The sequence below is a fragment of the Stylophora pistillata genome, chromosome 3, assembly GCF_964205215.1.
Source record: "Stylophora pistillata chromosome 3, jaStyPist1.2, whole genome shotgun sequence".
NCBI classification, from domain to species: Eukaryota; Metazoa; Cnidaria; class Anthozoa; order Scleractinia; family Pocilloporidae; genus Stylophora; species Stylophora pistillata.
This window is the reverse complement of record NC_142521.1, coordinates 18,912,082-18,934,544: the sequence shown is the minus strand read 5'-3', so window position 1 is coordinate 18,934,544 and position 22,463 is coordinate 18,912,082. Positions and strand designations below refer to the sequence as shown.

At 38.5% G+C, this 22,463-nt stretch overlaps 2 protein-coding genes, 1 long non-coding RNA gene and 1 pseudogene across 4 annotated transcripts; 1 reads left to right on the top strand and 3 right to left on the bottom strand.

Annotated features, from left to right (window-relative positions):
* The first annotated feature begins 689 nt into the window (after positions 1-689).
* LOC148734883 (uncharacterized) lies at positions 690-4,578 on the top strand. Its single transcript, XR_015998565.1, has 2 exons — positions 690-1,133; positions 2,854-4,578. It is a non-coding gene; the product is annotated as an uncharacterized LOC148734883 (long non-coding RNA).
* Positions 3,296-7,825, bottom strand: LOC111333463 (uncharacterized). The gene is made up of 3 exons (XM_022939026.2): positions 4,952-7,825; positions 4,308-4,607; positions 3,296-3,844 (listed from the first exon to the last, which is right to left on the bottom strand). Exons 1-2 carry the CDS (start codon positions 7,639-7,641, stop codon positions 4,328-4,330), a joined length of 2,970 nt encoding a protein of 989 aa, XP_022794761.2. The 5' UTR covers positions 7,642-7,825; the 3' UTR covers positions 3,296-3,844; positions 4,308-4,327.
* Positions 7,826-8,372: 547 nt separating this feature from the next.
* Positions 8,373-16,980, bottom strand: LOC111319672 (uncharacterized; annotated as a pseudogene). Its single transcript, XR_015998564.1, has 4 exons — positions 16,267-16,980; positions 13,919-15,965; positions 13,225-13,532; positions 8,373-9,434 (listed from the first exon to the last, which is right to left on the bottom strand). The product of XR_015998564.1 is annotated as an uncharacterized LOC111319672 (transcript).
* A 139-nt stretch (positions 16,981-17,119) lies between these two features.
* LOC148734882 (uncharacterized) lies at positions 17,120-22,404 on the bottom strand. The gene is made up of 2 exons (XM_088752720.1): positions 19,851-22,404; positions 17,120-18,527 (listed from the first exon to the last, which is right to left on the bottom strand). The coding sequence occupies exons 1-2, from the start codon at positions 22,391-22,393 to the stop codon at positions 18,236-18,238; spliced, it is 2,835 nt and encodes a 944-aa protein (XP_088608846.1). The 5' UTR covers positions 22,394-22,404; the 3' UTR covers positions 17,120-18,235.
* Positions 22,405-22,463: the final 59 nt, after the last annotated feature.

Genomic DNA, 22,463 nt, shown 5'->3' with positions numbered 1-22,463 from the left:
AGCTAACAAGCCAACTGGGAGCAGGCCGTTAAGTTGATTCGTAATAAATCCGTGATGATAAATCAGATACAATGAATATATGAAATTCATATATTTTGAACTGCGGTATTAGATACGTATGATGCACGATCCTCGCAGTACGGGCCTGATTTTTTTCAGGTCTGATTTTCGCTATTGCATAAATAGCGCTTTCTACAGCGAGGATCGTGCATCACACGTATCTAATACCGCAGTTCAAAATATATGAATTTCACATACTCATCGTATCTGATTTATCATCACGGGTTTATTACGAATCAACTTAACGGCCTGCTCCCAGTTGGCTTGCTAGCTCAATTGGTAGAGTGCTGCACTAGTATCGCAGAGGTCAATTAAAGCAGCGTTTCGCCATGTGACAGAGCTGAATAACGTATACGCATGCGTTAGGTTTTGCCGCGGAAACACGGACTTTGAGTCGTTCGCATGGTTGATTTCCTATTCTGTTGCTTCGAGGCATCGTTTTTCTAGCCTGCAGTCCCGGCGTATTTTGGGCGCACGTGTGCACATTTTCGTATTAGGCCGCCATCTTAGATTTGGTAACTGTGGAGGATTGGGGCGAGGAAATATTTGCCGAGGGAGTAGGTGTTAATTGGAAAAATGGGCAACGGGGGAGAGGGAATATACGGAGGATTTATTTACTCTCTCGGAAAATATTTCCTCGCCCCAATCCTCCACAGTTACCAAATCTAAGATGGCGGCCTAATACGAAAATTTGCACTCGTGCGCCCAAAATACGCCTGTACTGCAGGCTATCGTTTTCCTTGCTGCTTTTCTTTTACAGAACAACCTCTAAAAACCTGGTACACCCCCTAAAAATTAAAAAATAAATAATTTTCTCCTTAAAACCTCTGGAAATAGGAAAGTGCCTTCCACGAGAACAGAGTTCCTCGGTTTTTAAAGTCAGCCCTTATTATTTTCCGCTAATTTCGCTAAATTTTAGACCCAGGACACTTGAGCCCGCGTTGTTGACCGCATACTTTCTGACGTAGCTTTTCGTCATTCATCTCTGTCTCGCCATGTTAGTTTAGTATCCTCATTTTCTCTATGTGACTCTCACTTGCTACGGGCAATTTGATACATTCACGGAAGTGATGGTGAGTGCAATTCTTGTAAATAGTGATAACATTGACCCCGGAGGTCAAGAGATTACAATGGATTAAGTGATAAAGAAAATTTTTACTCTTTTTCATTTCCGCTAATTATTATCTGCAATTTATTCTATTTTGGTTGAGTCTCTGAGATTAAGCTCACGAGATATACAGTGGACCGTGGCTATACGCTCACTTTTTAGGAAGTCCAAGCTCTCTATGAGTGGATATAATAATATTATGTTTTGTGTGGGAATTTAGGGTCCTCTCTGTAACTTCATAAATGATACAGTGATGAACTCTAACCTTCAGACAGAAGGAGTTTTGCTTGTGTTGTTTTTGTCCTCTGGTAGCGATTTCAGGCCATTTCATCAAGTTTTAGCTGTGCTCTCATCCCAGTACAGGCAGTAGTGGGAGGAGAACTCAGCTTGAAGTTGATGAAATGGCCTCAAAGCCAACAAAAGAGAACTAAAATAACACAAGCAAAAGTACTGTCTTAAGGTTAGTGTTTATTTGCTTTACTTGCTTTACTATAGAGAGCTTGGAACCCCTGTGGATCATCATGCAAAGAAACAGTGTTCACACAAATATAAACATGTAGTAAGAATAACAATGAGGCACTCGGCTGCAACTTGTGTGCCATTTCCTTGGTCTTGCTACTTTTTTACATCATCTTTGATTGATACCTGAATAGATGCATGAAAACATGGAATGTATTTGTGAAAAAGAGCTTGAATGGCGATATTTTATATCATTTATCATATGGCTGGGTTGCCCCTTCTACATTTTTGTTAAAAAGCAGTTTAAAAAAATCACTGTTTGAGGGCCATATGAGATGACACAATCAGGGTTAAAGAGAGCTGTTAATATCAGTCCACATGGTTCCAGAAGAGGAAGAAAAAGGAAGAGTGGCTGTCATATGTTAAAGTGGTAATTGTGACTGAGTTTTGGCAAGGCTAGATGGGAAAGTGTTTGGCTGTTGCTGGTCATGGTATCTTTACCTCACTTTGCTAGGTTTGCATACCATGATGAAAGCAAGGTATTTTCTTCTCTGGCCCCTCCACTAAGTCAACAAGTAAAAGGAAATGCATCCATCAAAACGAAGCTTTGACATCCCCGCACGCCGCCGGCAACTCCCCCTTGCGCATTTTCAAGTGAATCCAACTGAACCGGCAATCTTCAAAATTGTAAAAAGTTTTGAAGATTTGATCATTTTAAAATCCCCTCCCCAGGCTCAACACTATGTTCAAATGCCTCACCCAAGAGTCAGATTTAATAGTCAATTTTTGTAAAAGGCAAAAGTGGTGACCGTGACTTTCTTTAAGAACTCCCCTTTGAGCCATATGCTTGCCAGAGTGAGCTTTTACCTTAAAAACACCTTAAAAGATAAAAGATATTTATTCTGCTGGAAAGACTTGACAGTTCTGGCTCAAATTTCCCACCCTACCCAGGTAAAATGCAAATATCTTCCTCCAGGCATGGATGACTTATGTATTTGATACATTATATGTATGTTTTAATAAAGGGACAATAAGAATTAAATGATCTTTTAACAGGGGGGTGGGTGGGGGAAACAGTTAAAACAAAGCACAAATTCCTTTTAAGGTGTTAACTAAGACTGATCTATTGAAGTTTAGGCTGGCTCTGCAAGAACCAAATTGATTATTGATTCCTTACTTTGTAAATTTTAACGAGCAACTGAATTGACGGTCTCTTTGGTTTTCAGGTTTGTGGCAATTGGGTTGTAAAGGAAAATTATTTAAACAAGTGAGTCATGCATGAGCACTAAAGATCACTCTAATCAAAAGTGGAAGTTTCTCTGACTTGCAACCATGTTATTGTTCTGGTACTAATACAATTTTTGATAGATGCAAAGATAATATATCATCATCTATAGTTAAGAGTGGACACCAGGAGGATTTATTAATGACCCTTTGACTCCCAAGAGTGACCAAGACAGAACTTCTTCTTACAATGTCAATACATTATCAAGCAGACATTCAAGTGATGAGAATAAAGATCCAAATAACAAATAGGGAATTATTAGTTGATCCAATTCCAATTTCTCATAAGTAACATCATAAGAATTGTATGGCAGACAGTATTAGGAGGATCTCTTATGAGATCTTGGGAGTGAAAGGTATATAAAAGGAGACGGAGAACTTGAATATCATAAATCAGTTTCTTTAAGAGATTTGTAACTATGATATCATAATCATATATATCCTACAAATTAAAAATTACAGTCTCTGTCAAAATTATCAATACCAGTTAAAAAAATCAAAACAACAATTGAGAACAACAGCAGTGGCTATATACAGAGCTTCAGGTCTTTTTTGGTATCAAACTTCATAATAATTATAGGTGCAAGAAAATGAATGCACATTTGAAACAGGCTAAATTTCTACTATCATTGATTCAATTTTGTCTGACTCGCATCATTAAACCACTACTCATGAAATGTATAGACTTCATGTTGTTAGTACTGTAAATATCTCCCTAAAATATTGTTCCTGTTTAAATGTTGAAACTTTTGCACTTAGTTTATACCTGACTGCAGTAAGAAAATGAATAGTGAATATTGTATTATTGACATACAACGAATTGAGTGGTATAATCTCCTCCTCTGGAAGTCCTAGTTTTGCATGTAGCTCTGGCTCTTCAAAAAATGCCAACCAATTTTGTTTGCTTCAGGAAATTTTCACTCTGTGTGGAAACTAACAAAGAGAACATAGATTGTTGTGATGTAATATTTGCTACATGAGTTGAGGCACAAACTGCCAGGGCAAGTTAGATTCCATGAAGATCCCACAATCTTTGTTTTAAAGCTGGACTTTTTTGTAGTTTTGTGTGGTAACCTGCAGTCAAGGAATTGTTGTCAGTCAGGATAAACTCTCTGTGAAAATTTAAGACATATAATGACCCAAATTTTTCTAGCTGTGTTGCATATGAAGGAAAATTATGAGAATCTTAATGAAGAGGGTGCAAATGGAAGATAATGATGTAGATTTTATTCTTTCATTTTGATAATTCATTGTCATTTAGTCACTGTCAATGATATCAGAATGAACCCTTTCAAAAGCAATTTAGATTGATATATATTAAGTGTTAATCTGGGTACCCTTGCAGGTAGTATATTTTAAGAAACTTAAACTTGAGAAACAGCTTGGGTATATTTACCTTTTCAATGGCTAATCCAGCTATGGTATCCACTCTTGTAGCTCATCTTCAAAACTTCTGTTGACACAGTACAAAGAGGCAGTTTTATCTACTTGACGGCCAGGCATGATATTGAACACATGTTGTCGGTAATGATGATATGGTGTGTACATGTAGTTGTCTTGATAACCAGGGCATTTGGCTGAGGGGCAGGCAGGCCCACAGTGAAACTTTACAAAAGGGAAACTCCTCTTGCAAATCCCATCTACCATGGAGTACACTTGGCATAAAACATCTGAAGGCTTCTTTCCCTGATCATTGCTGGAAAATAAAGGAATGTCTTATTAAAGATTACTAGTGAAAATTGTTAGTCAAAAACTTTGGTAAAACACATTGCCAGCCTGGCCACAAGAAATGTCCCTTTTGGCTAAGTTACTTGCATAATCACTATTTTCAAGGCTACAAGAAATAAGACAAAATAAAGATTCTGGTCATAGAAAAATTTGAAACTCACACGATTCCTGGGAAAATTTTTGTACATTATACATCTTATCAAATGACATACAGTTTTATATAATAATTTTAAGTCTCTTGAGTGGTATAGCCACCAAATGTTTTGAAAAGCTTGAGTCCTATTAGTTGTCGAGGAAAGGGTGTACAATTACCTGGTGCTGAATGTAACTTCAATAACGCTCTCTTTCTTAATCAGCTTAAGCCTATATGGCTGCCAAGGACTCATCCAAAACTTTCCAACATCTCTGAACACAACTGTTGCACCATTGACAAACTCCACCTTACTATTCTTGTGGGCACGTGACAGCAGGCGATGGAACAAGGGCTCTGGTAGGAACCTCTCAAAAAAGACCAAGAACTTTTTATCTCTCATGTCATCATGCCATGCTGGGATGCATCCATCTTGAGACCTTGGTAACAGTGATGGGACAAAGTGAGATGGCTGGAGTCTCTCTTTGTCTCTTAAGCTGGCAATTTTGACTTTTGTGTTTGTCAGTGGGCAGATCAAATCATACTCTTCTAGGAATGCTCTCATGGCCACTTCATTTTCCTGTGCGTTGGAAATGATGGTGACCAGGAGTTGTTTCGTTAGCATTCCCTTCTCCTGGAGAAGTTTCCAGTCACTCCTCAACCCTCTCGGCTGGTTAATTTGAGGGGATGGCCTGACCAGCTGGATGATGATATTAACCAGTACTTCTGGTTTGAGTAGAACCCAGTTGGACAGGTACTTATCTTTGTGAAGGTAAATTACCAGGCCTTGTTCATGGAAGTACTTCAAGGTCTCTTCAGACCAGTTAGTGTGAATGTAGTTACCAAATGCCCATGGAAACTCTCTAAGTGTCACACAGAACCTGGCAGCCTTCTTTTGCCTCAACTGAATGATTGCATCTTGAATCCTAATCCATGACAAAGGAATGTTGTGATCTATGGTTGGCTTGCATTCCTTTGCAACTTCCATGATTTTTATTTGAAGCTTTTGAACTCCAACATCATTTTCCCCTTTTGAGTTCTCAACAGGAAAGAAGATCAAATCTTCGTCTTCATTGACTATCAGCTCATCACAGTAGGATGTCCAAATAATTTTTTTAAAATGGCCATTTAAGGTTTGCATGCATTCTTTATCCATTTGATTCCTATGTGTTCCAACAAGGATGATGGGTGTTTTAGGTGGCACATGGCTACAGACAGACTCAATCCAAAACTGAAGCCTTTCGGTACATAAATCCTTACTGTCATTTTCTACAAAGTCAGTCATGTTGAATACAATGAGATAGATAGCCTGGCTCCTGAGAAACATGTGATGATAGGCATAATATTCTTTATCACCCGCAAAATCAAGGACCTTCAGTTTCAAAGAGGGATATTTATCCTTGAGGGAATTTCTGAGCTTTTTGGTGTTCAATTCTACACTGCCACTCAGTGCTAGTGTCAAGAAACTGTCAGAAGGGTAAACGATTACTCTTTCATTGCTTTCAGAGTGGCTACAAAACCATTCATGATATAAAGTTAAACAGAAGTATAAAGAAAATAATATGATAAAATAGTAAATTGTCATACGTGCATCATTCCATGTTTGAAATGCTATTTTCAGGTAATAGTAGAGCAAGACAAGAAAGAGCCCATTCGACCTTTGCTCCGTTATAGCGTTAAGGATGGTTCTAAAATGTTTTATGTCCAAAATGTGAAATGGGAATTCCCACACAAAAGTCGTTAAAAAACTAATAGTAACTTTGTCAGAGCTATTCATGCAGGTTATGAGCTTGTCAAACGCTTTACGACTCTTTGTCATGTCAGGTGTGACTATAGTCTTTGACAATTCTGATAGTTTTACGGATAGGCCAGCCTCCTCGTGGCACATTTCGTACCAGCTTCCGAACGACATTGCCACGATAAAGCCAGAAATTAATCCAATCATGAATGATAGCGGTAACCGGCAAAAGCAGAGAAACTTCATAAACTTTCGATTCCCGGTCTGTTGAGCTGTACCGAAGGGTAGTCGTAATGGTCCTATGAAAAGGAACATGACGAAGAAGACAATTCCTGTAACTGTGCTCAATATGAGAAACTCACCAGTACTAGCAAATGTGAGATAACTATTGTTGAAAGGACATATCATTATGGCTGAATATAACCCTAGTAACAGTCCTCGGCGGTTCAGGATGAAAGCTAAAGTGACGAATATAAATCTGATATTTTTTGAAGCCTCGAAGTGAATAGCACAAATCGGAAACAATAAGTAACCAAAGTAGACGCAGTAAAATAAGAGATATGCCACTGGAAAACTAAATACTGTCCCTACGAGAAATTGGCATGTTGTCACAAAAGTGCAGAAGTAGAAATAAAGCCGTACAAGACTAGTTGTTAACAAAAATTCGCGATCATCAACAAGAACCTTATTGTTTCGTCCTCCAGATCCTATCAAAGTCACTTCCACGTCCCCTGTTTTGAGATATCTCCACAAGTCTCCAAACACGAGATCCTTCATGTCGCAGTTTTTCCACTCGTGATCGACAAGGCTCTGATCAATTCCTTGCGTTGTTTGTTCGGCTGGATCAAATGGCTTTCCAGTTAAGGCATTGACGAGACTCGTCTTTCCGACGCGAGGATCGCCCAACACCAAACATTGTTTAGGGAACGCAAACTGTGCGTTTGTGGTATCTCCTTGCTTCTCTTTCACCTCGATATTCTCGCGAAAGAGCTTATCCTGACCGAACATTGTGTTTATCTTGGGTGTAGGAAGGAAATTGCAAAACAACTTTAATTTTCCTTCGGTTACGGAATTTACCCTAAACAAATTGACCGCTGAACAAGGGTAACAAAGGCCCATAGGCCATGTTACCATGATTTTTCCGCCATTTTTCACGTTTGCCGGTTGCGTCGCGCTTTGCCGTCTACACGCGAAAGTACGCAAGTGAGATTAAAAGAGCTTGAAGTTTGCTGCTTTAGCTTCGCGGGAGCTCTCGTCATGATGGATTTGAAGGCGCCCTTGCCGACATACGAGGGGTAGTTTTGTTTCTTTCGTAACATAATAGTTCGTTTGTTTATATTTAGCCGTGATTCGTTTCTTGTTCTCGTTGTTATTCACTTGTTGCGCAACGGTACACACTCGTGTGACAGGTTTAGCGATCGGGTTTCATTGTGTAAGGGACGTAGTTCTTTGAGAGGTTTATTGTTGCAACGCTACTTGTTCACTAAACGCTACTTTCTTTTTCACCGTCACATATCAACTACCTATTGTCGCTAGGAGCCAGACTAAAGTAAGCCATTTTATTTACTTGATTGTTATAGTTAGCTTCATCGTCTTAATTGGCATGATTATCTTTAGCGCTTGTGTAGTTTCGTGATTCTATGCCACGTGCGTCTAGAATTTTCAGGACCACAACAAAGCTAAGGAAAAAATGCAATCGCATATTACTTTCGACCCTCAGTTGAAAATTGCGCTTACATCCACTGATCAGTCGAACTCAGATTGCGTCTCCCTAACTGGCATTTCAATGAATTAATTGCTGAGTCCCTGCTTATGACAGAATCAAACAGTTTCCGGTGCATCTTAGGAACTACCTTGGGAGTCTCGTGGAAATACTTTGCATTTTTGTTTTGTAAGAAGATTATCATGACACATCGTCTAGGGGCGTCTCTTACACCATCCTACCACAAGGATTAATCAAGGAACAAGCATTCCCCACTGTCTTTTGAGAGTATTTATCATCCAGTTAGTACTTTGTAAACTAATAAATAAAAACTATGGAGGAGAAGCACTGTATAAAACATAATTACTGAAATCCATGAAAGAGAAGTTAGCACTCATTCTTAAGGTAATAAATTGAAATAAAAGAGCTAATTATTGGGCCATTATTGTGCTAATTTTCAAGTGTACAACATAGGCAAGCTTTATCAAATCATTCCTTATCTTGTTCATATATTTTGAACTGCGGTTATAGATACCTATGATGCACGATCCTCGCAGTAGAGAGCGCTATTTATGCAATAGCGAAAATCAGACCTGAAAAAAATCAGGCCTGTACGGGATTCGAACCACTGACCTCTGCGATACCAGTGCAGCGCTCTACCAATTGAGCTAACAAGCCAACTGGGATTTTCGCTATTGCATAAATAGTGCTCTCTAACCGCGAGGATCGTGCATCATACATTCCTTATCATGTTATGTATAAAGTTCTCTCAATGTATGGTTTACATCTGTGTTCAAGGAGACAGGAGATGTATGCAGACTAAGTTTTGCTATATGTTCATCATGAACACACATAACTCTTTACCTACAGCATATCACATGCTCAGAGCAAAGATCATGCACACAAGGTAGATGTATGGATTTAATGTCACTATAAATATGGTATCCATCCAATCAGTTGATCCTCAAAACACTGGTTTACACGGTACATGAAAGGGATTTTATCTCCATTACGTCCAGGCATGATGTTATACACATGGTATCTCATAACTGATGGTTCACCCATTGCATGTGCTGGCAAATCACCTTCCTGGTGACCACGGCACTCAGGTGAGGGGCAGGCAGGTCTACAATGAAACTTTACAAAGGGGAAACTCCTCTTGCAAATTCCATCCACCATGGCAAATACCTGACATAGCACATCTGAGGGTCTCATTCCTTTACAACTGTAAATTAAGTTCAGTAAAAGACATGTGACATATAGGCAGTGAAGTAATTAAAGTTTCTCATCATAAGATACACTGTATGTGAAACTGAGACACCATTAGAGCAAAGAACATGGAACATGATGGATATAAACTTAAAAAATTTACAATTATATTAATAACACTACGTATGATGTGCGATCCTCGCAGTAGATAGCGCTCTCTACTGTGAGGATCGCACATCATACGTATCTAATACCGCAGTTCAAAATATATGAACTTCATATATTCATTGCATCTCATTAATAACACTGTTGAGGCATATGGTATTCCGTGGACTGGACTGGACTGGACTGGACTGGACTGGACTGGACTGGACTGGACTAGTAAAACGCGGACTAGTAAAGCGCGGACTAGTAAAGCGCGGACTAGTAAAACGCGGACAAGTAAAACGCGGACTAGTAAAACGCGGACTAGTAAAACGACAACAACAAAAGAAACAATTTCATACGAAGGCGATCATAAGACTTAATGGCAAGCCAATTTATTAAGTGACAATACCTGTTTGACTTTTAAGCTGCAAATAGGTTTGACATGCGCCAGAAACAAACGAATTTATAAGTTTAGGCTAAGAAAGAATTTTAATCAGCACCAGTTCAAAATTCTAAAATACACTTTCGTCGTAAATCTCACGGCAGAAACGCAGGAATTCGATGAATTAAAGTCGCATTAAATCTCCTTGTGTCTAGGTAGAAAGAATCTCATTGACTTCAGCTTTTCGGTGGAAGAATAACCGATTTACACACGCCGTAACAGAAAACAAACAAGCAGACTGACGACTCCAAAACACTATTTGCATTCACTTACAATTTGACTTTCCGTGACATTTTAAAACGGAACAGAGGTAAATCTTCGAAGATTAATCGTCGTTGGAAATGAAAAATAGTTTTCGTAAGATCTCTGTTTTTCTCTTTACGAGAAAATCGTCGCATGATCGATTACCTCGTGTGTGTTTGTCACACAAGTACTGCTGTGTCTTCAAAAGCGTATGCTTCAATTGACAGGTGTCACATCGTGACAGTTACTTTTCCAAAAAATGTTTGAAAATTTGTTCGGAAGCCTTTTAACTACCTTTACAAATAAAAATCTTTCGTTGAAAGTTTTCTCTTTAATTTGAAGAACCCGAATGATTTTAGGGCTACAATTACGAGTTTATTTACGGGAAAATTCTCCTTGAACTGAACAATTTTAGAGCGAGTGAGTTATAAAGAAAACAAACGTTATTCAAATTAAAGAGAAAGCTTTCGCCGAAATATTTTTATTTGTCAGTGTAAAGATAGTTAAAAGGCTTCCGAACAAATTTTCAAACAATTTTTTGAAAGGTAACTGTCACGATGTGACACCTGTCAATTGAAGTATACGCTTTTGAAGAAACAGCAGTACTTGTGTGACAAACACACACGTGTTAACTGATCATGCGACGATTTTCTCGTAAAGAGAAAAACAGAGATCTTACGAAAAGTATTTTTTATTTCCAACGACGATTAATCTTCGAAGATTTACCTCTGTTCCGTTTTAAAATGTCACGGAAAGTGAAATTGTAAGTGAATGCAAATATGTGTTTCCCGCTCTTTTTGGTTTTTATCTTTTTTCACACGCACGCTCAAATGACAACTTTGTCCGCAACGGACGCGGGTCCTTTCGTTTCAAAAAAATTTGGCAAAATCGGTCAGCCCCACCCAGGCACACCGGCGTCTTTAATGATTGTTAGAATTTTGAAACTTTTAGGAAACCGCAAAAATTGGTTCGCATTAGAAAATGCTTGTGTTGACAGAGTTTAATCCCTAGAGTAAACAATTCGGACGTAATGCGACCCGAGCCTTAAAGAATTCAGGATGCTACCTCAATTTTTGAACAGTTCAGAAATATACGAACAGTTCAGAAGTTCCCAATACGGACCAACCTATGCTGGTGAATAACACTTTTATCTTTTTCTAACGCATAAAAACAATGATTGCTAAAAGAACCCGAATGATTTAGGGCTACAATTACGAGTTTAATTACGGGAAAATCCTCCTTGAACTTCACAATTTGATGGCGAGTGAGTTATAAAGAAAACAAGCGTTATTCAAGTTAAACAGAATGTTTTCGCCGAAACATTTTTTCGATAAGCAACTGTGACGATGTGACACCTGTCAATTGAGGAAGAAAGAAGCATACGCTTTCGAAGAAACAGCAGTACTGGTATGACAAACACACACGAATTAAATTATCATGCGACGATTTTCTCGTAAAAAGAAAAACAGTCAGAGATCTCACGGAAAGTACTATTTTATTTCCAACGACGATTAATCTTCGAAGATTTACCTCTGTTCCGTTTTAAAATTTCATGGAAAGTCAATTTGTAAGTGAATGCAAATATGTGTTTTGGCCGGGAGTTGTCAGTCTGCTTGTTTGTTTTCTGTAATCGCGTGTGTAAATCGGTGTTTCTTCCACCGAAAAGCTGAAGTCAATGAGACTCTTTCTACCTAGACACAAGGAGATTTAATGCGACTTTTATTCATCGAATTCCTGCGTTTCTGCCGTGAAATTTACGACGAAAGTGTATATTAGGATTTTGAACTGGTGCTGAATAAATTCTTTCTTAGGCTAAACTTATAAATTCGTTTGTATCTGGCGCATGTCAAACCCATTTGCAGCTTAAAAGTCAAACAGGTATTGTCACTTACTAAATTGGCTTGCCATTAAGTCTTATGATCGACTTCGTATGAAATTGTTTCTTTTGTTGTTGTCGTTTTACTAGTCCGCGTTTTACTAGTCCGCGTTTTACTAGTCCGCGTTTTACTAGTCTGCGTTTTACTAGTCCGCGTTTTACTAGTCCGCGTTTTACTAGTCCGCGTTTTACTAGTCCGCGCTTTACTAGTCCGCGTTTTACTAGTCCGCGTTTTACTAGTCCGCGTTTTACTAGTCCGCGTTTTACTAGTCCGCGTTTTACTAGTCCTCGCTTTACTAGTCCGCGTTTTACTAGTCCAGTCCAGTCCAGTCCACGAAATACCATATGCCCACTGTTGAGGGCATTGCGAAAAAAGAAAACTGATAAAATCTTAGCTTCTCTATTCAAGAAGACTGAAATTTCATCATGCATTGACTCATGAATGGTAATGTATGAACACCTAATTCTTATAGAATTTTACATCCCTATGGTAGACACTGCCTGCCAAAAGCTAACTCTGGGCTCAGAGTAACATTGTTGAAAGATGCAAGACATTAACAGTGCTAGAATTGTGTCCCTCTTTGCCAAAATCAACTAACATGATGTCACTGTGGTACTCCTGAAAAACCCATATTTTTATCGTGGCTAATGGGCAATCTTTTGATGTTATGAGGGAGAAAGCAGTTACTCTAAAAATAACCTGATGTTACTGATTTTCTGATACTCAGAAAATTTTAACAATTGTTAATTAAGTCAAATAACTTAATTGTCAATTAATCCCATCTGTGATGTACACATATTAGTTTTGTATATAATCTACATAATTTTAAGTGCATCTGGTACATATTTGAGGTTGGCTCTTTAGGTCCTCAGCAACCCTATCTGGATGGATTTCCTCAGTCCAATGTAAAGCTGTTTCTTGAGAACCAGATATTCAAACTCATTTGTACTTCTGAGTAGAGATGCTCTAGAACAGTTTAGCACCTTTCCCACCCAAGAAAAATGATCTTAAAGTCCCATTAGCCATTAGTTTACATACTACCGGTAGTTACACTGAATATCATAAATAAATGGACAACAAATGGATATTCAACTAACCTACTGGTGAAAGTCACCTCTATCACCTTCATGTCCTTTAGCAGTTTTAATCTGTTTGGCTGCTTGGAATTCAACCAGAACTTGCCAGCATCTCTGAAAACAAGAGGTTGACTATGCGAAAACTCAGCTTTGCTGTTCTTGCGAGCACGAGAGAGAAGATAGTGAAAGAAAGGCTCAGGTAGGAATTTCTTGAAAAACAACTTTTTATCTGAAGATCTTTCACTTTACAACTGAGTGTTTTCATCTGTAGAAATTGGCAGCAGTGCTGGAACAAAGAAAATTGGGGCCAGAAGTTCTTCATTTACTAACTAATAAATATACTTTATTCAATCAAATCACAAAAAATAAATAATTTGAAAGAAAGGGAGACACCAGAGGTTAGCCCTATCGAGTGTGTTTCCAAAATAATCATCTAGTTAAACATCTATTTGAATATACAAAATAGAAGAACATTAAGTTGCTATTTAACTATATACAATACTATAAAAATATTTACAATATTATTTAAAAAGGTAATTCTTGACTTTGGTCTTAAATGTTGGCAGAGATTCTGCTTCAGCTACGTCTTTAGGTAGTTTGTTCCACAGGTTTACGATTCTGACAAAGAATGAGTACTTGTAACAATTTAATCTAGCTGATTGGACTTTCAATTTGTAACAATGATTAGAGCGGAGAGGACGAAAGGCACCAGCACTGGAGCCTTTTGGTGTGTCAAAGGGAAGATCAAGTCACACTCTTTGAGGAATGCAGTCACATCTTCCTTATTTTTCTGCACCACTTTTGAGAGGATACTCTCTAGTAGGGGTTCAGTCAGCATTCCTTTGTTGCACAATAGGTTCCAGTGGCGTCTGTAACCTCTCAGCTATCCCTTCAGGTTGTTGGGTGACAAGTTTGATGATAATATCAATTAGTAAATCAGCATTAAGCAGAACCCTCTTTGGCTCTTTGTCGAGGTACATAAGAAAACCCTTCTCGTGAAAGTATTTCAGTGTCTCTTCAGTCCAGTTGGTGCAAATGAAATTGTCAAATATGGTAGGAAACTCTTCTAACATCACACAGACTTTTGCTCCCTTGTCACCCTTCATACTGATGAGGGCATCCTGGATCTGGATCCAAGAGAGAGGAATGTTCCAACCAATAGTTGTCTTAAGTTCCTCTACAGTGGCCATGATTGCTCTCTGAAAAGTTTGAATCCCAACATCGTTTTGACCCAAGGAGTTTTCAACAGGAAAAAAATGAACCCATACTCTTTGTTTACAACCAGTTCATCACAAAAAAGATCCCAAAAGTTTTCCTTTAGATGGTCATTGATTCTTTCCATAGTGGATTGCTCCATGTTCCCCCTATGTGTTCCCACAAGAAGAATTGGAGTAATTGGTGGCACGTGGCTACAAACAGACTCAAGCCAAGGGTGGAGACTCTTTATTTTTGCAGACAAGTCTCTGAGACTATCCTCTCCAAACTCAGCAATATTAAATACAATGACATAAACAGCTTGACTTCTTAGAAACATGTGGAAGTAGGCATGATACTCTTTATCTCCAGCAAAATCAAGAATCTTAAGTTTCAAAAAAGACTTCTTCTGATTCAGGGCATTTTTCAATTGTCTGTGGTTTATTACTGCTTTTTCCAACTGTACTGCAGGATACATACTTGGACCTTCGTGGTCATGGCCAGATGCTGATATTGCAGATGCCAACCAAAAGTATTCTTGGTGTACTGTATCACATAAAAGAACAAATAACGTCATGGAAAATCTCTCGCTTAAAGAGGGAAGGCATGCGAAAACAGATAAAAGATAAATAACCCCTAACATCAACTCTGCCCATTGATACCACTCTGGTAATGATTTCAGAATTCGAGGCACTGACTCCACCAAGAAAATAGCAAAGTAAAAGTAAATCATCACGATAGAAACCTGCCCTATAATTTTTGAAAATGCACCGATCAGTGTAACGAAAATGAAGCCTATAGAGATGTTTAAGATGAAACGACTAAAAAACATTACTTCTAGTGGTCTTTGGTTGTTAAACTTCAGTTGACCTGGATGCGGACACTTTCGCTCCAAAACAAAAGATCGTGGGCCTCTTAAGAGTATGTGAGCAACGTACCCAAGAGCGATAACTGTAACTATAAAGAGGATAACTTGAAAAATTGTAATTTTAGATAGCTCGCCGTCATTGATTACACAAATAAAACGGTAAAACACAACAGAATGAAATGCTCCTATCATTAATTCAAGGGGGTTGTTCATAAAACAGTATAAGCTCAGCTTTAATCTCCAATCTTCTTTTGAAGAGAAAACAAACCAAGATTCGCAGAAAAGAAAAATAAAGAAAACATAAAGAAAAGCAATCATTATGAGAACCGCGTAGTAATTTTTTTTTCGGAGGATCCATAATTATATATAATAAAGATGCTATTTGCCCCAGAAGAAGCTCGCGACGACTTTGGCTTTTCCGAAACCAAGATTGCTGGAAAATGACTTCTCCAGCCCTTCCATAAAACATTAGTTGAATACGAATTGCTCGAAAGAATCGGTTTACGCTGCCAAAAGTAAGATCTTTCATATCTAAGTTCTGCCATTTCTCATCAACAAGGCTTTGCTCAATTCCTTGCGTTCTTGCTTCCATTTCGTCGAAAGGCTTTCCAGTGATAGCCCTCACCAGACTTGTTTTTCCAACTCCAGAGTCTCCTAGAACCAAACACTGTCCTTGGTTGACGAATTATTGACACGTTTGCTCTGTTTGATTTTTTTGTTTTTTTTGTTTTTCAGGCGCCCCCGGCCACGGACCCTTTAGTGCAATGGTCAGTGCTGCAACGGCCGGACGACATATACTTAACGGAACCGGAGTGCAATGGTTCCGCCGAGTAACGCCTGAAGGAGGGTACACCAGTACGCCAAAATCGCCCAGGAATCGAACCTGGCCCCCCGGAAGCGCTCCCCGCCTAACGGGGCACCTGAACAGTCGGGGTGTGCAAGGACTGCTGTTGGGTAACGAGTCCCATAATGCAGAGAACTACATGCTATGAGACCCTAACCCGCGTCAGGTAAGGGTCTCGCTTTAATCCTGCTTTCTCTATCAATTCTTCTCACGTTCTCCTTCCTTGTGGTAGCCGCTGTTCCAGTCGCAATCTCTCCATTATATTGCTGTGCTTATCGAGAGTTTCAGTTTCAGTGACCACAATGCGCTGAAAGTCTAGGCCCGTATTGGGATCCATGGTTAAAAGAAATGAATATATTTTCCAGTTTTGGGTTGATATTTTCCCGACCTCGTTTCCAGGACCAGTGTTATGTCTGAAAGAATGTCACGCAATGCTAGACGGTACAGCAAACAGTACTATCGTAGCTTGCACATAATACTCATTAAAGACCTCTTCGTCGTTTTTTCTATATACATAAAAACGATAGGTATCTCATTAAGGAAAGTTCCGTTTACACACTGGATCTGAGGGTCTTAATGAGGTAATGGGGTAAAAATTCAACCAGATGGTGTGCTCTTGCATAGGAAAGACACTCATCTATCTTAGTGCCTTCCTTCACACAGGAGAAGAAGTGATTGCAGGCCAGCTGTCAGGGAAACTGGCTTTAGACCAGACTTGACTTGGCAGTGACCAAGTGCACTTATTTGTGGAAACAGGAATGAATTGTTGTAATGACTACAGAATTGTTTTTTTTTATTTTTAACTATGACTTCTCTTTTGTAAATCAATTTTCCCTCCTTCACTTTCCACCAATTATCTGATTATCGTTTTTTTTTTTTTCGATCAGGTGAGGAAGAGCAAACATATTAAGAGGTTGCAATACCCTTTCATGATATAGGTAGGATTAAAAAGTGGGAACACGAAGAGTGAAAGGGCAAAGATCAGAAAAAGAAAAAAAACAGGAGAAGTGTGAATTTAAGAAAAGTACAATTTTATAAGGTTTCATTAACTATCCCTGTAAATATGGTCAAGTTCCTTCTTTTTCAACTTTGTTAACACTCTATTTTTTTCAAAAATTTACACTTGTTTCTGAAATATTACGAAAGTAAAAAATTAAAATTGTTCTGAACCCTTTAACTCCCAGAAGTGACCAACATGTTACTTCTCCTTATAATAACCGTAACAACAAATTCTGGTGACTTATTTACAGCTAGAGGGGAGAATCAACAATCAGATCTTGGGAGTTAGAGGTTAAGCTAAACAGATATTGATGATATCAGTGATGCTAAATATCTAATCACCACAAATATCACTGACTCTTCCAATAATTAGGCTAACCTTTTGAACAAAATGCTAATCCAGCATGCTGGGAGCCTTCAACAGGCATATAACAATGACCCTCCTTATGACAAAAGTCAAACAGTTTACAGTAAATCTTAGGAAGCATGCTCGATGCTTGACAGATGGTGGGAATACTTTGCATTGGATCAGAGTCAGCTCACAAATACAAATTCATTTATGATGGTTATGTATGGGATAAATCAGCTCAATTAAAATGTTTGTTTTATAAGAAGACTATCATGACACATCATCTTAGGCATCTCTTATACCACCCTTTACCACAAAGATTTATCAAGGAACAAGCATACCCCCACTGGCTTTTGAGAGTATTTATTATCCAGTAAGTACTTTGTGAACTGATAAATGAAAACTATGGCAGAGAAGCAAACTACAAAATACATCATAACTAAAATTCATGAAAGTGAAGTTAGCACTCCTACCAAAGGTTATAAATTGGAATGAAGTGGCCATGAGCTAATTAGTGGGCTTTTAAAGTCACTGTGCTAATTTTCAAGTTTACAACTCAGGCAAACTTGATCACATTATTTCTTATGTTATGTATGAAGCTGTACAGTCAGTCAACATCTGTATGCAAGGAGATAGTGATCTGTGTGGCCAGATGAGTTGTGATATGTATGTTTATCATGAACACACATCATAATTATCTCTTTACCTACAACATATCACCTGCAAAGAACAAAGATCATGCACATAAGTTAGATGTCTGGATTTAATGTCACCATAGCTAGGGTATCCACTCTATCAGCTCATCCTCAAAACACTGGTTTACACAGTACATGAAAGGGATTTTATCTCCCTTACGTCCAGGCATGATGTTATACACATGATATCTCTCTACAGATGGTTTACCCACTGCATGTGCCAGGAAATCACCTTCTTCCTGGTGACCACGACACTTGGGTGAGGGACAGGCAGGTCCACAATGAAACTTTACAAAGGGGAAACTCCTCTTGCAAATTCCATCCACCATGGCATATACCTGACACAGCACATCTGAGGGCCTCATCCCTTTATGCCTGCATAAGTATGGTAAAAATCATGTGACATATATGTAGTGAAGTAATTAAAGTTTCTCATCATAAGATACACTGTATGTGAAACTGAGACACCATTAGAGCAAAGAGCATGGAACATGGTGGATATAAACTTGATATGTTTACAAAATTATATTAATAGAGTTGTTGGGGGTATTTAGTAAAATGATAGCTAATAAAATCTTGGTTAGCTTTGCTGTTCAAGAAGACTGAGATTTATAAATCATGTGTTGACTTAGGAGTGATAGTGTATGAAAACCTTATTCTTATAGAATTTTACATCTGTATGATAGACACTGCATGCAAAAAGCTAACTCTGGGCTCAGAGTAACATTGCTGAAAGATGCAAGTCAGTAACAGTCCTAGAATTGTGTCTCTCTGTACTAAAATCAACCAACTTGATGTCACTGTGGTACTGAAAAACCGGTAAAATTGAAGAAGAGCTCCCCAAAATATCTGTTGGCCAATTGTTGGCCAACTGTTCACTGACAATTGGCTGACATAATGAAAACAAATTCAGAAACGAGTAAATAGACTGTCATCTTGGTAAGTTTGAACTTTCACAATTACCTCAAAACGAATTTTGATGAACACCATGCGATAGAGGTAAATTTCAAGTGTGAGGCATTATTGGCCATATTGATCTTCATTTATGTGAACTTGATGTGTAGTATCTGACTGACACATTTCATTCTGCTGAAATTGGAAGAGTTTAGTTACTTAGATTTAGCAATACGAGTAAATTTTTTCAAAGACTCACAAAATTGCGTGAGCCCATGTTTTTGTGTTTCTGTTGTGTTTTCTGTGTTTCTTTCGCCAACAGTCGGCCAACAGTTGGCCGACAGATATTTTGGGGAGCGCTTGTTCTTCAATTTTACCAAAAAACCTACATTTTTGTTATAACTAATGGGCAATCTTTTGGTGTTTGAGGGAGAAAGCAGTTACTCTAAAAATTACCTGATGATACTGATAAATAAAATTATCCTCATTACAATGTAGGCTCAGAAAATTTGAACAATTGTTAATTAAGTCAATTAAGTCAATTGTCAACTAATTCCATTTAAGTGGATCTGGTAGACATTATTTGAGGTTGGCACTTTGGGTCCTAGTCCTCAGTACCCCTATCTAAATGGATTTCCTCCATACAACATAAGCTATTTCTTGAGAACTAAATGTTCAAACTCATTTGTATTCCTGAAGAGAGATGCTCTTGGAGAGTCAAGCACCTTTACCAAGAAAAATGATTATAAAGCCCCATTAGCCACTATCATAAATAAATGGACAACAAATGGATACTCAACTAACCTACTGGTGAATGTCACCTCTACCATCTTCATGTCTTTTAGCAGTTTTAATCTATATGGCTGCTTGGGATTCAACCAGAACTTGCCAGCATCTCTGAAAACAAGAGGTTGGCTATGGAAAAACTCAACTTTGCTGTTCTTGTGAGCACGGGAGAGAAGACAGTGAAAGAAAGGCTCAGGTAGGAATTTCTTGAAAAACACAAAGAACTTTTTATCTGAGGAGCTGTCGCTCCACAACTGAGTGTTCTCATCTGTAGAAATTGGCAACAGTGCTGGAACAAAGAAAACTGGGGCCAGAGGTTCCTCATTTACAGGAGCCTTTTGGTATGTCAAAGGGCAGATCAAGTCATATTCTTCGAGGAATGCAGTCACATCTTCCTTATTTTCCTGCACCACTTTTGAGAGGATACTCTCTAGTAGGGGTTCAGTCAGCATTCCTTTGTTGCACAATAGGTTCCAGTGACGTCTGTAACCTCTTTCAGCTATCCCTTCAGGTTGTTGGATGACAAGTTTGATGATAATATCAATTAGTATATCAGGATTAAGCAGAACCCTCTTTGGCTCTTTGTCGAGGTACATAATAAAACCCTTCTCGTGAAAGTATTTCAGTGTCTCTTCAGTCCAGTTGGTGCAAATGAAATTGTCAAATACAGTAGGAAACTCTTCTAACATCACACAGACTTTTGCTCCCTTGTCACCCTTCATACTGATGAGGGCATCCTGGATCTGGATCCAAGAGAGAGGAATGTTCCGACCAATAGTTGTCTTAAGTTCCTCTGCAGTAGCCATGATTGCTCTCTGAAAAGTTTGAATCCCAACATCGTTTTGACCCAAGGAGTTTTCAACAGGAAAAAAAATAAACCCATACTCTTTGTTTAAAACCAGCTCATCACAAAAAAGATCCCAAAAGTTTTCCTTTAGATGGTCATTGATTCTTTCCATAGTGGATTGCTCCATGTTCCCCCTATGTGTTCCCACAAGAAGAAGTGGAGTAATTGGTGGCACGTGGCTACAAACAGACTCAAGCCAAGGGTGGAGACTCTTTATTTTTGCAGACAAGTCTCTGAGACTATCCTCTGCAAACTCAGCAATATTAAATACAATGACATAAATAGCTTGACTTCTTAGAAACATGTGGAAGTAGGCATGATACTCTTTATCTCCAGCAAAATCAAGAATCTTAAGTTTCAAAGAAGACCACTTCTGATTCAGGGCATTTTTCAATTGTCTGTGGTTTATTACTGCTTTTTCCAACTGTACTGCAGTATACATACTTGGACCTTCGTGGTCATGGCCAGATGTTGATATTGCAGATGCCAACCAAAAGTATTCTTGATAAAGAGTATCACAGAAAACAACACAAAATGTCACGCAAAATCTCTCGCTTGAAGAGGAAAGACATAGAAGACAAATAGCCTTCAACATCGATTTTACCCTTTGATGCCACTCTGGTAGTGATTTTGGAGTTTGACGCAATGACTCCTCCAAGAAAACTATGCAGTAGTATATAATCATCACGAAAAAAACCTGATGTAGAATTTTTAAGTAAAATACACCAATTAATGTAACAAAAATGAAGCCTATAGAAGTGTTTAAGATGAAACGACTAAAGAAGATTACTTCTATTGGCCTATTATTATTAAATTTCAGTTGACCAGGATGGGGACACTTTGGCTCCAAAGCAAACGATCGTGGGTGTCTCAAAAGTAAAAAAGCAACGTAACCAAGAGCGATAACTATTGCTACAGAGAAGAGTACTTGAAAAGTTGTAGTTTTTGATGGCTCACCGTAATTTATTTCATTGATAAAACGAAGCAACACAATAGAAAGAAATGCTCCTATTATCAATCCACGAGGGTTGATGAAGAAAGAGTACAAGTCCAGCTTTAATCTCCAATCCTCGTTTGAAGAGTAAACACACCAAGATTCACAAAAATGGAAAAAAAGGTGGGAAAAAAGCATAACAAACATCATTACGAAGAACACGTAGTAATCTTTTTTTGGAGGATCCGTAATTATTTTTGTTAGCACACCTAAAATTACAAATATCATAAGCGCCAGACCGAGACGACTGTAGATTTTCAAAAACCTAGATTGCTGAAAAATTACATGTCCTGCCCTTCCGTAAAGCATTAATCGAATAAGAATTTCTTCATAAAATCGGTTTACGCTTCCAAAAATAAGATCCTTAATATTTAAGTTCCGCCATTTCTCATCAACAAGACTTAGCTCAATTCCTTTCGTTCTTGGCTCCATTTCGTCGAAAGGCTTTCCAGTGATAGCCCTAACCAGACTTGTTTTTCCAACTCCAGAGTCTCCAAGAACCAGACACTGTCCCTGATTAACGAACTGTTGACAAGGTTGCTCTGTTTGATGAGGATCTTGATTCAGCCCTGCTTTCTCTAGCAGTTCTTGGCATGTTCTCCTTCCTTCTGGTAACCGATGTTCCAGTCGCAATTTTTCTATTATATTGCTGTGCTTATCGAGAGTTTCACTATCAGTGACCACAATGCGCTGAAAGTCGAGGCCCTCGGTGGGATCCATGGTATTTTTTCTTCAGGTTTGGGTCGGATGCTTCATCACGAGCCACATGTAAACTATTCGAAAAGGCTGG

Excerpts from the sequence above, each read along its gene's own strand:
- LOC111333463 (XM_022939026.2), bottom strand. The coding sequence starts at position 7,641 with ATGGTAACATGGCCTATGGGCCTTTGTTACCCTTGTTCAGCGGTCAAT. Across the intron at positions 4,608-4,951 it reads GAAGTTACATTCAGCACCAG|CAATGATCAGGGAAAGAAGC; the intron begins GTAATTGTACAC and ends TTTATTTTCCAG.
- LOC148734882 (XM_088752720.1), bottom strand. The coding sequence starts at position 22,393 with ATGGATCCCACCGAGGGCCTCGACTTTCAGCGCATTGTGGTCACTGAT. Across the intron at positions 18,528-19,850 it reads GAGGTGACATTCACCAGTAG|GCATAAAGGGATGAGGCCCT; the intron begins GTTAGTTGAGTA and ends ATACTTATGCAG.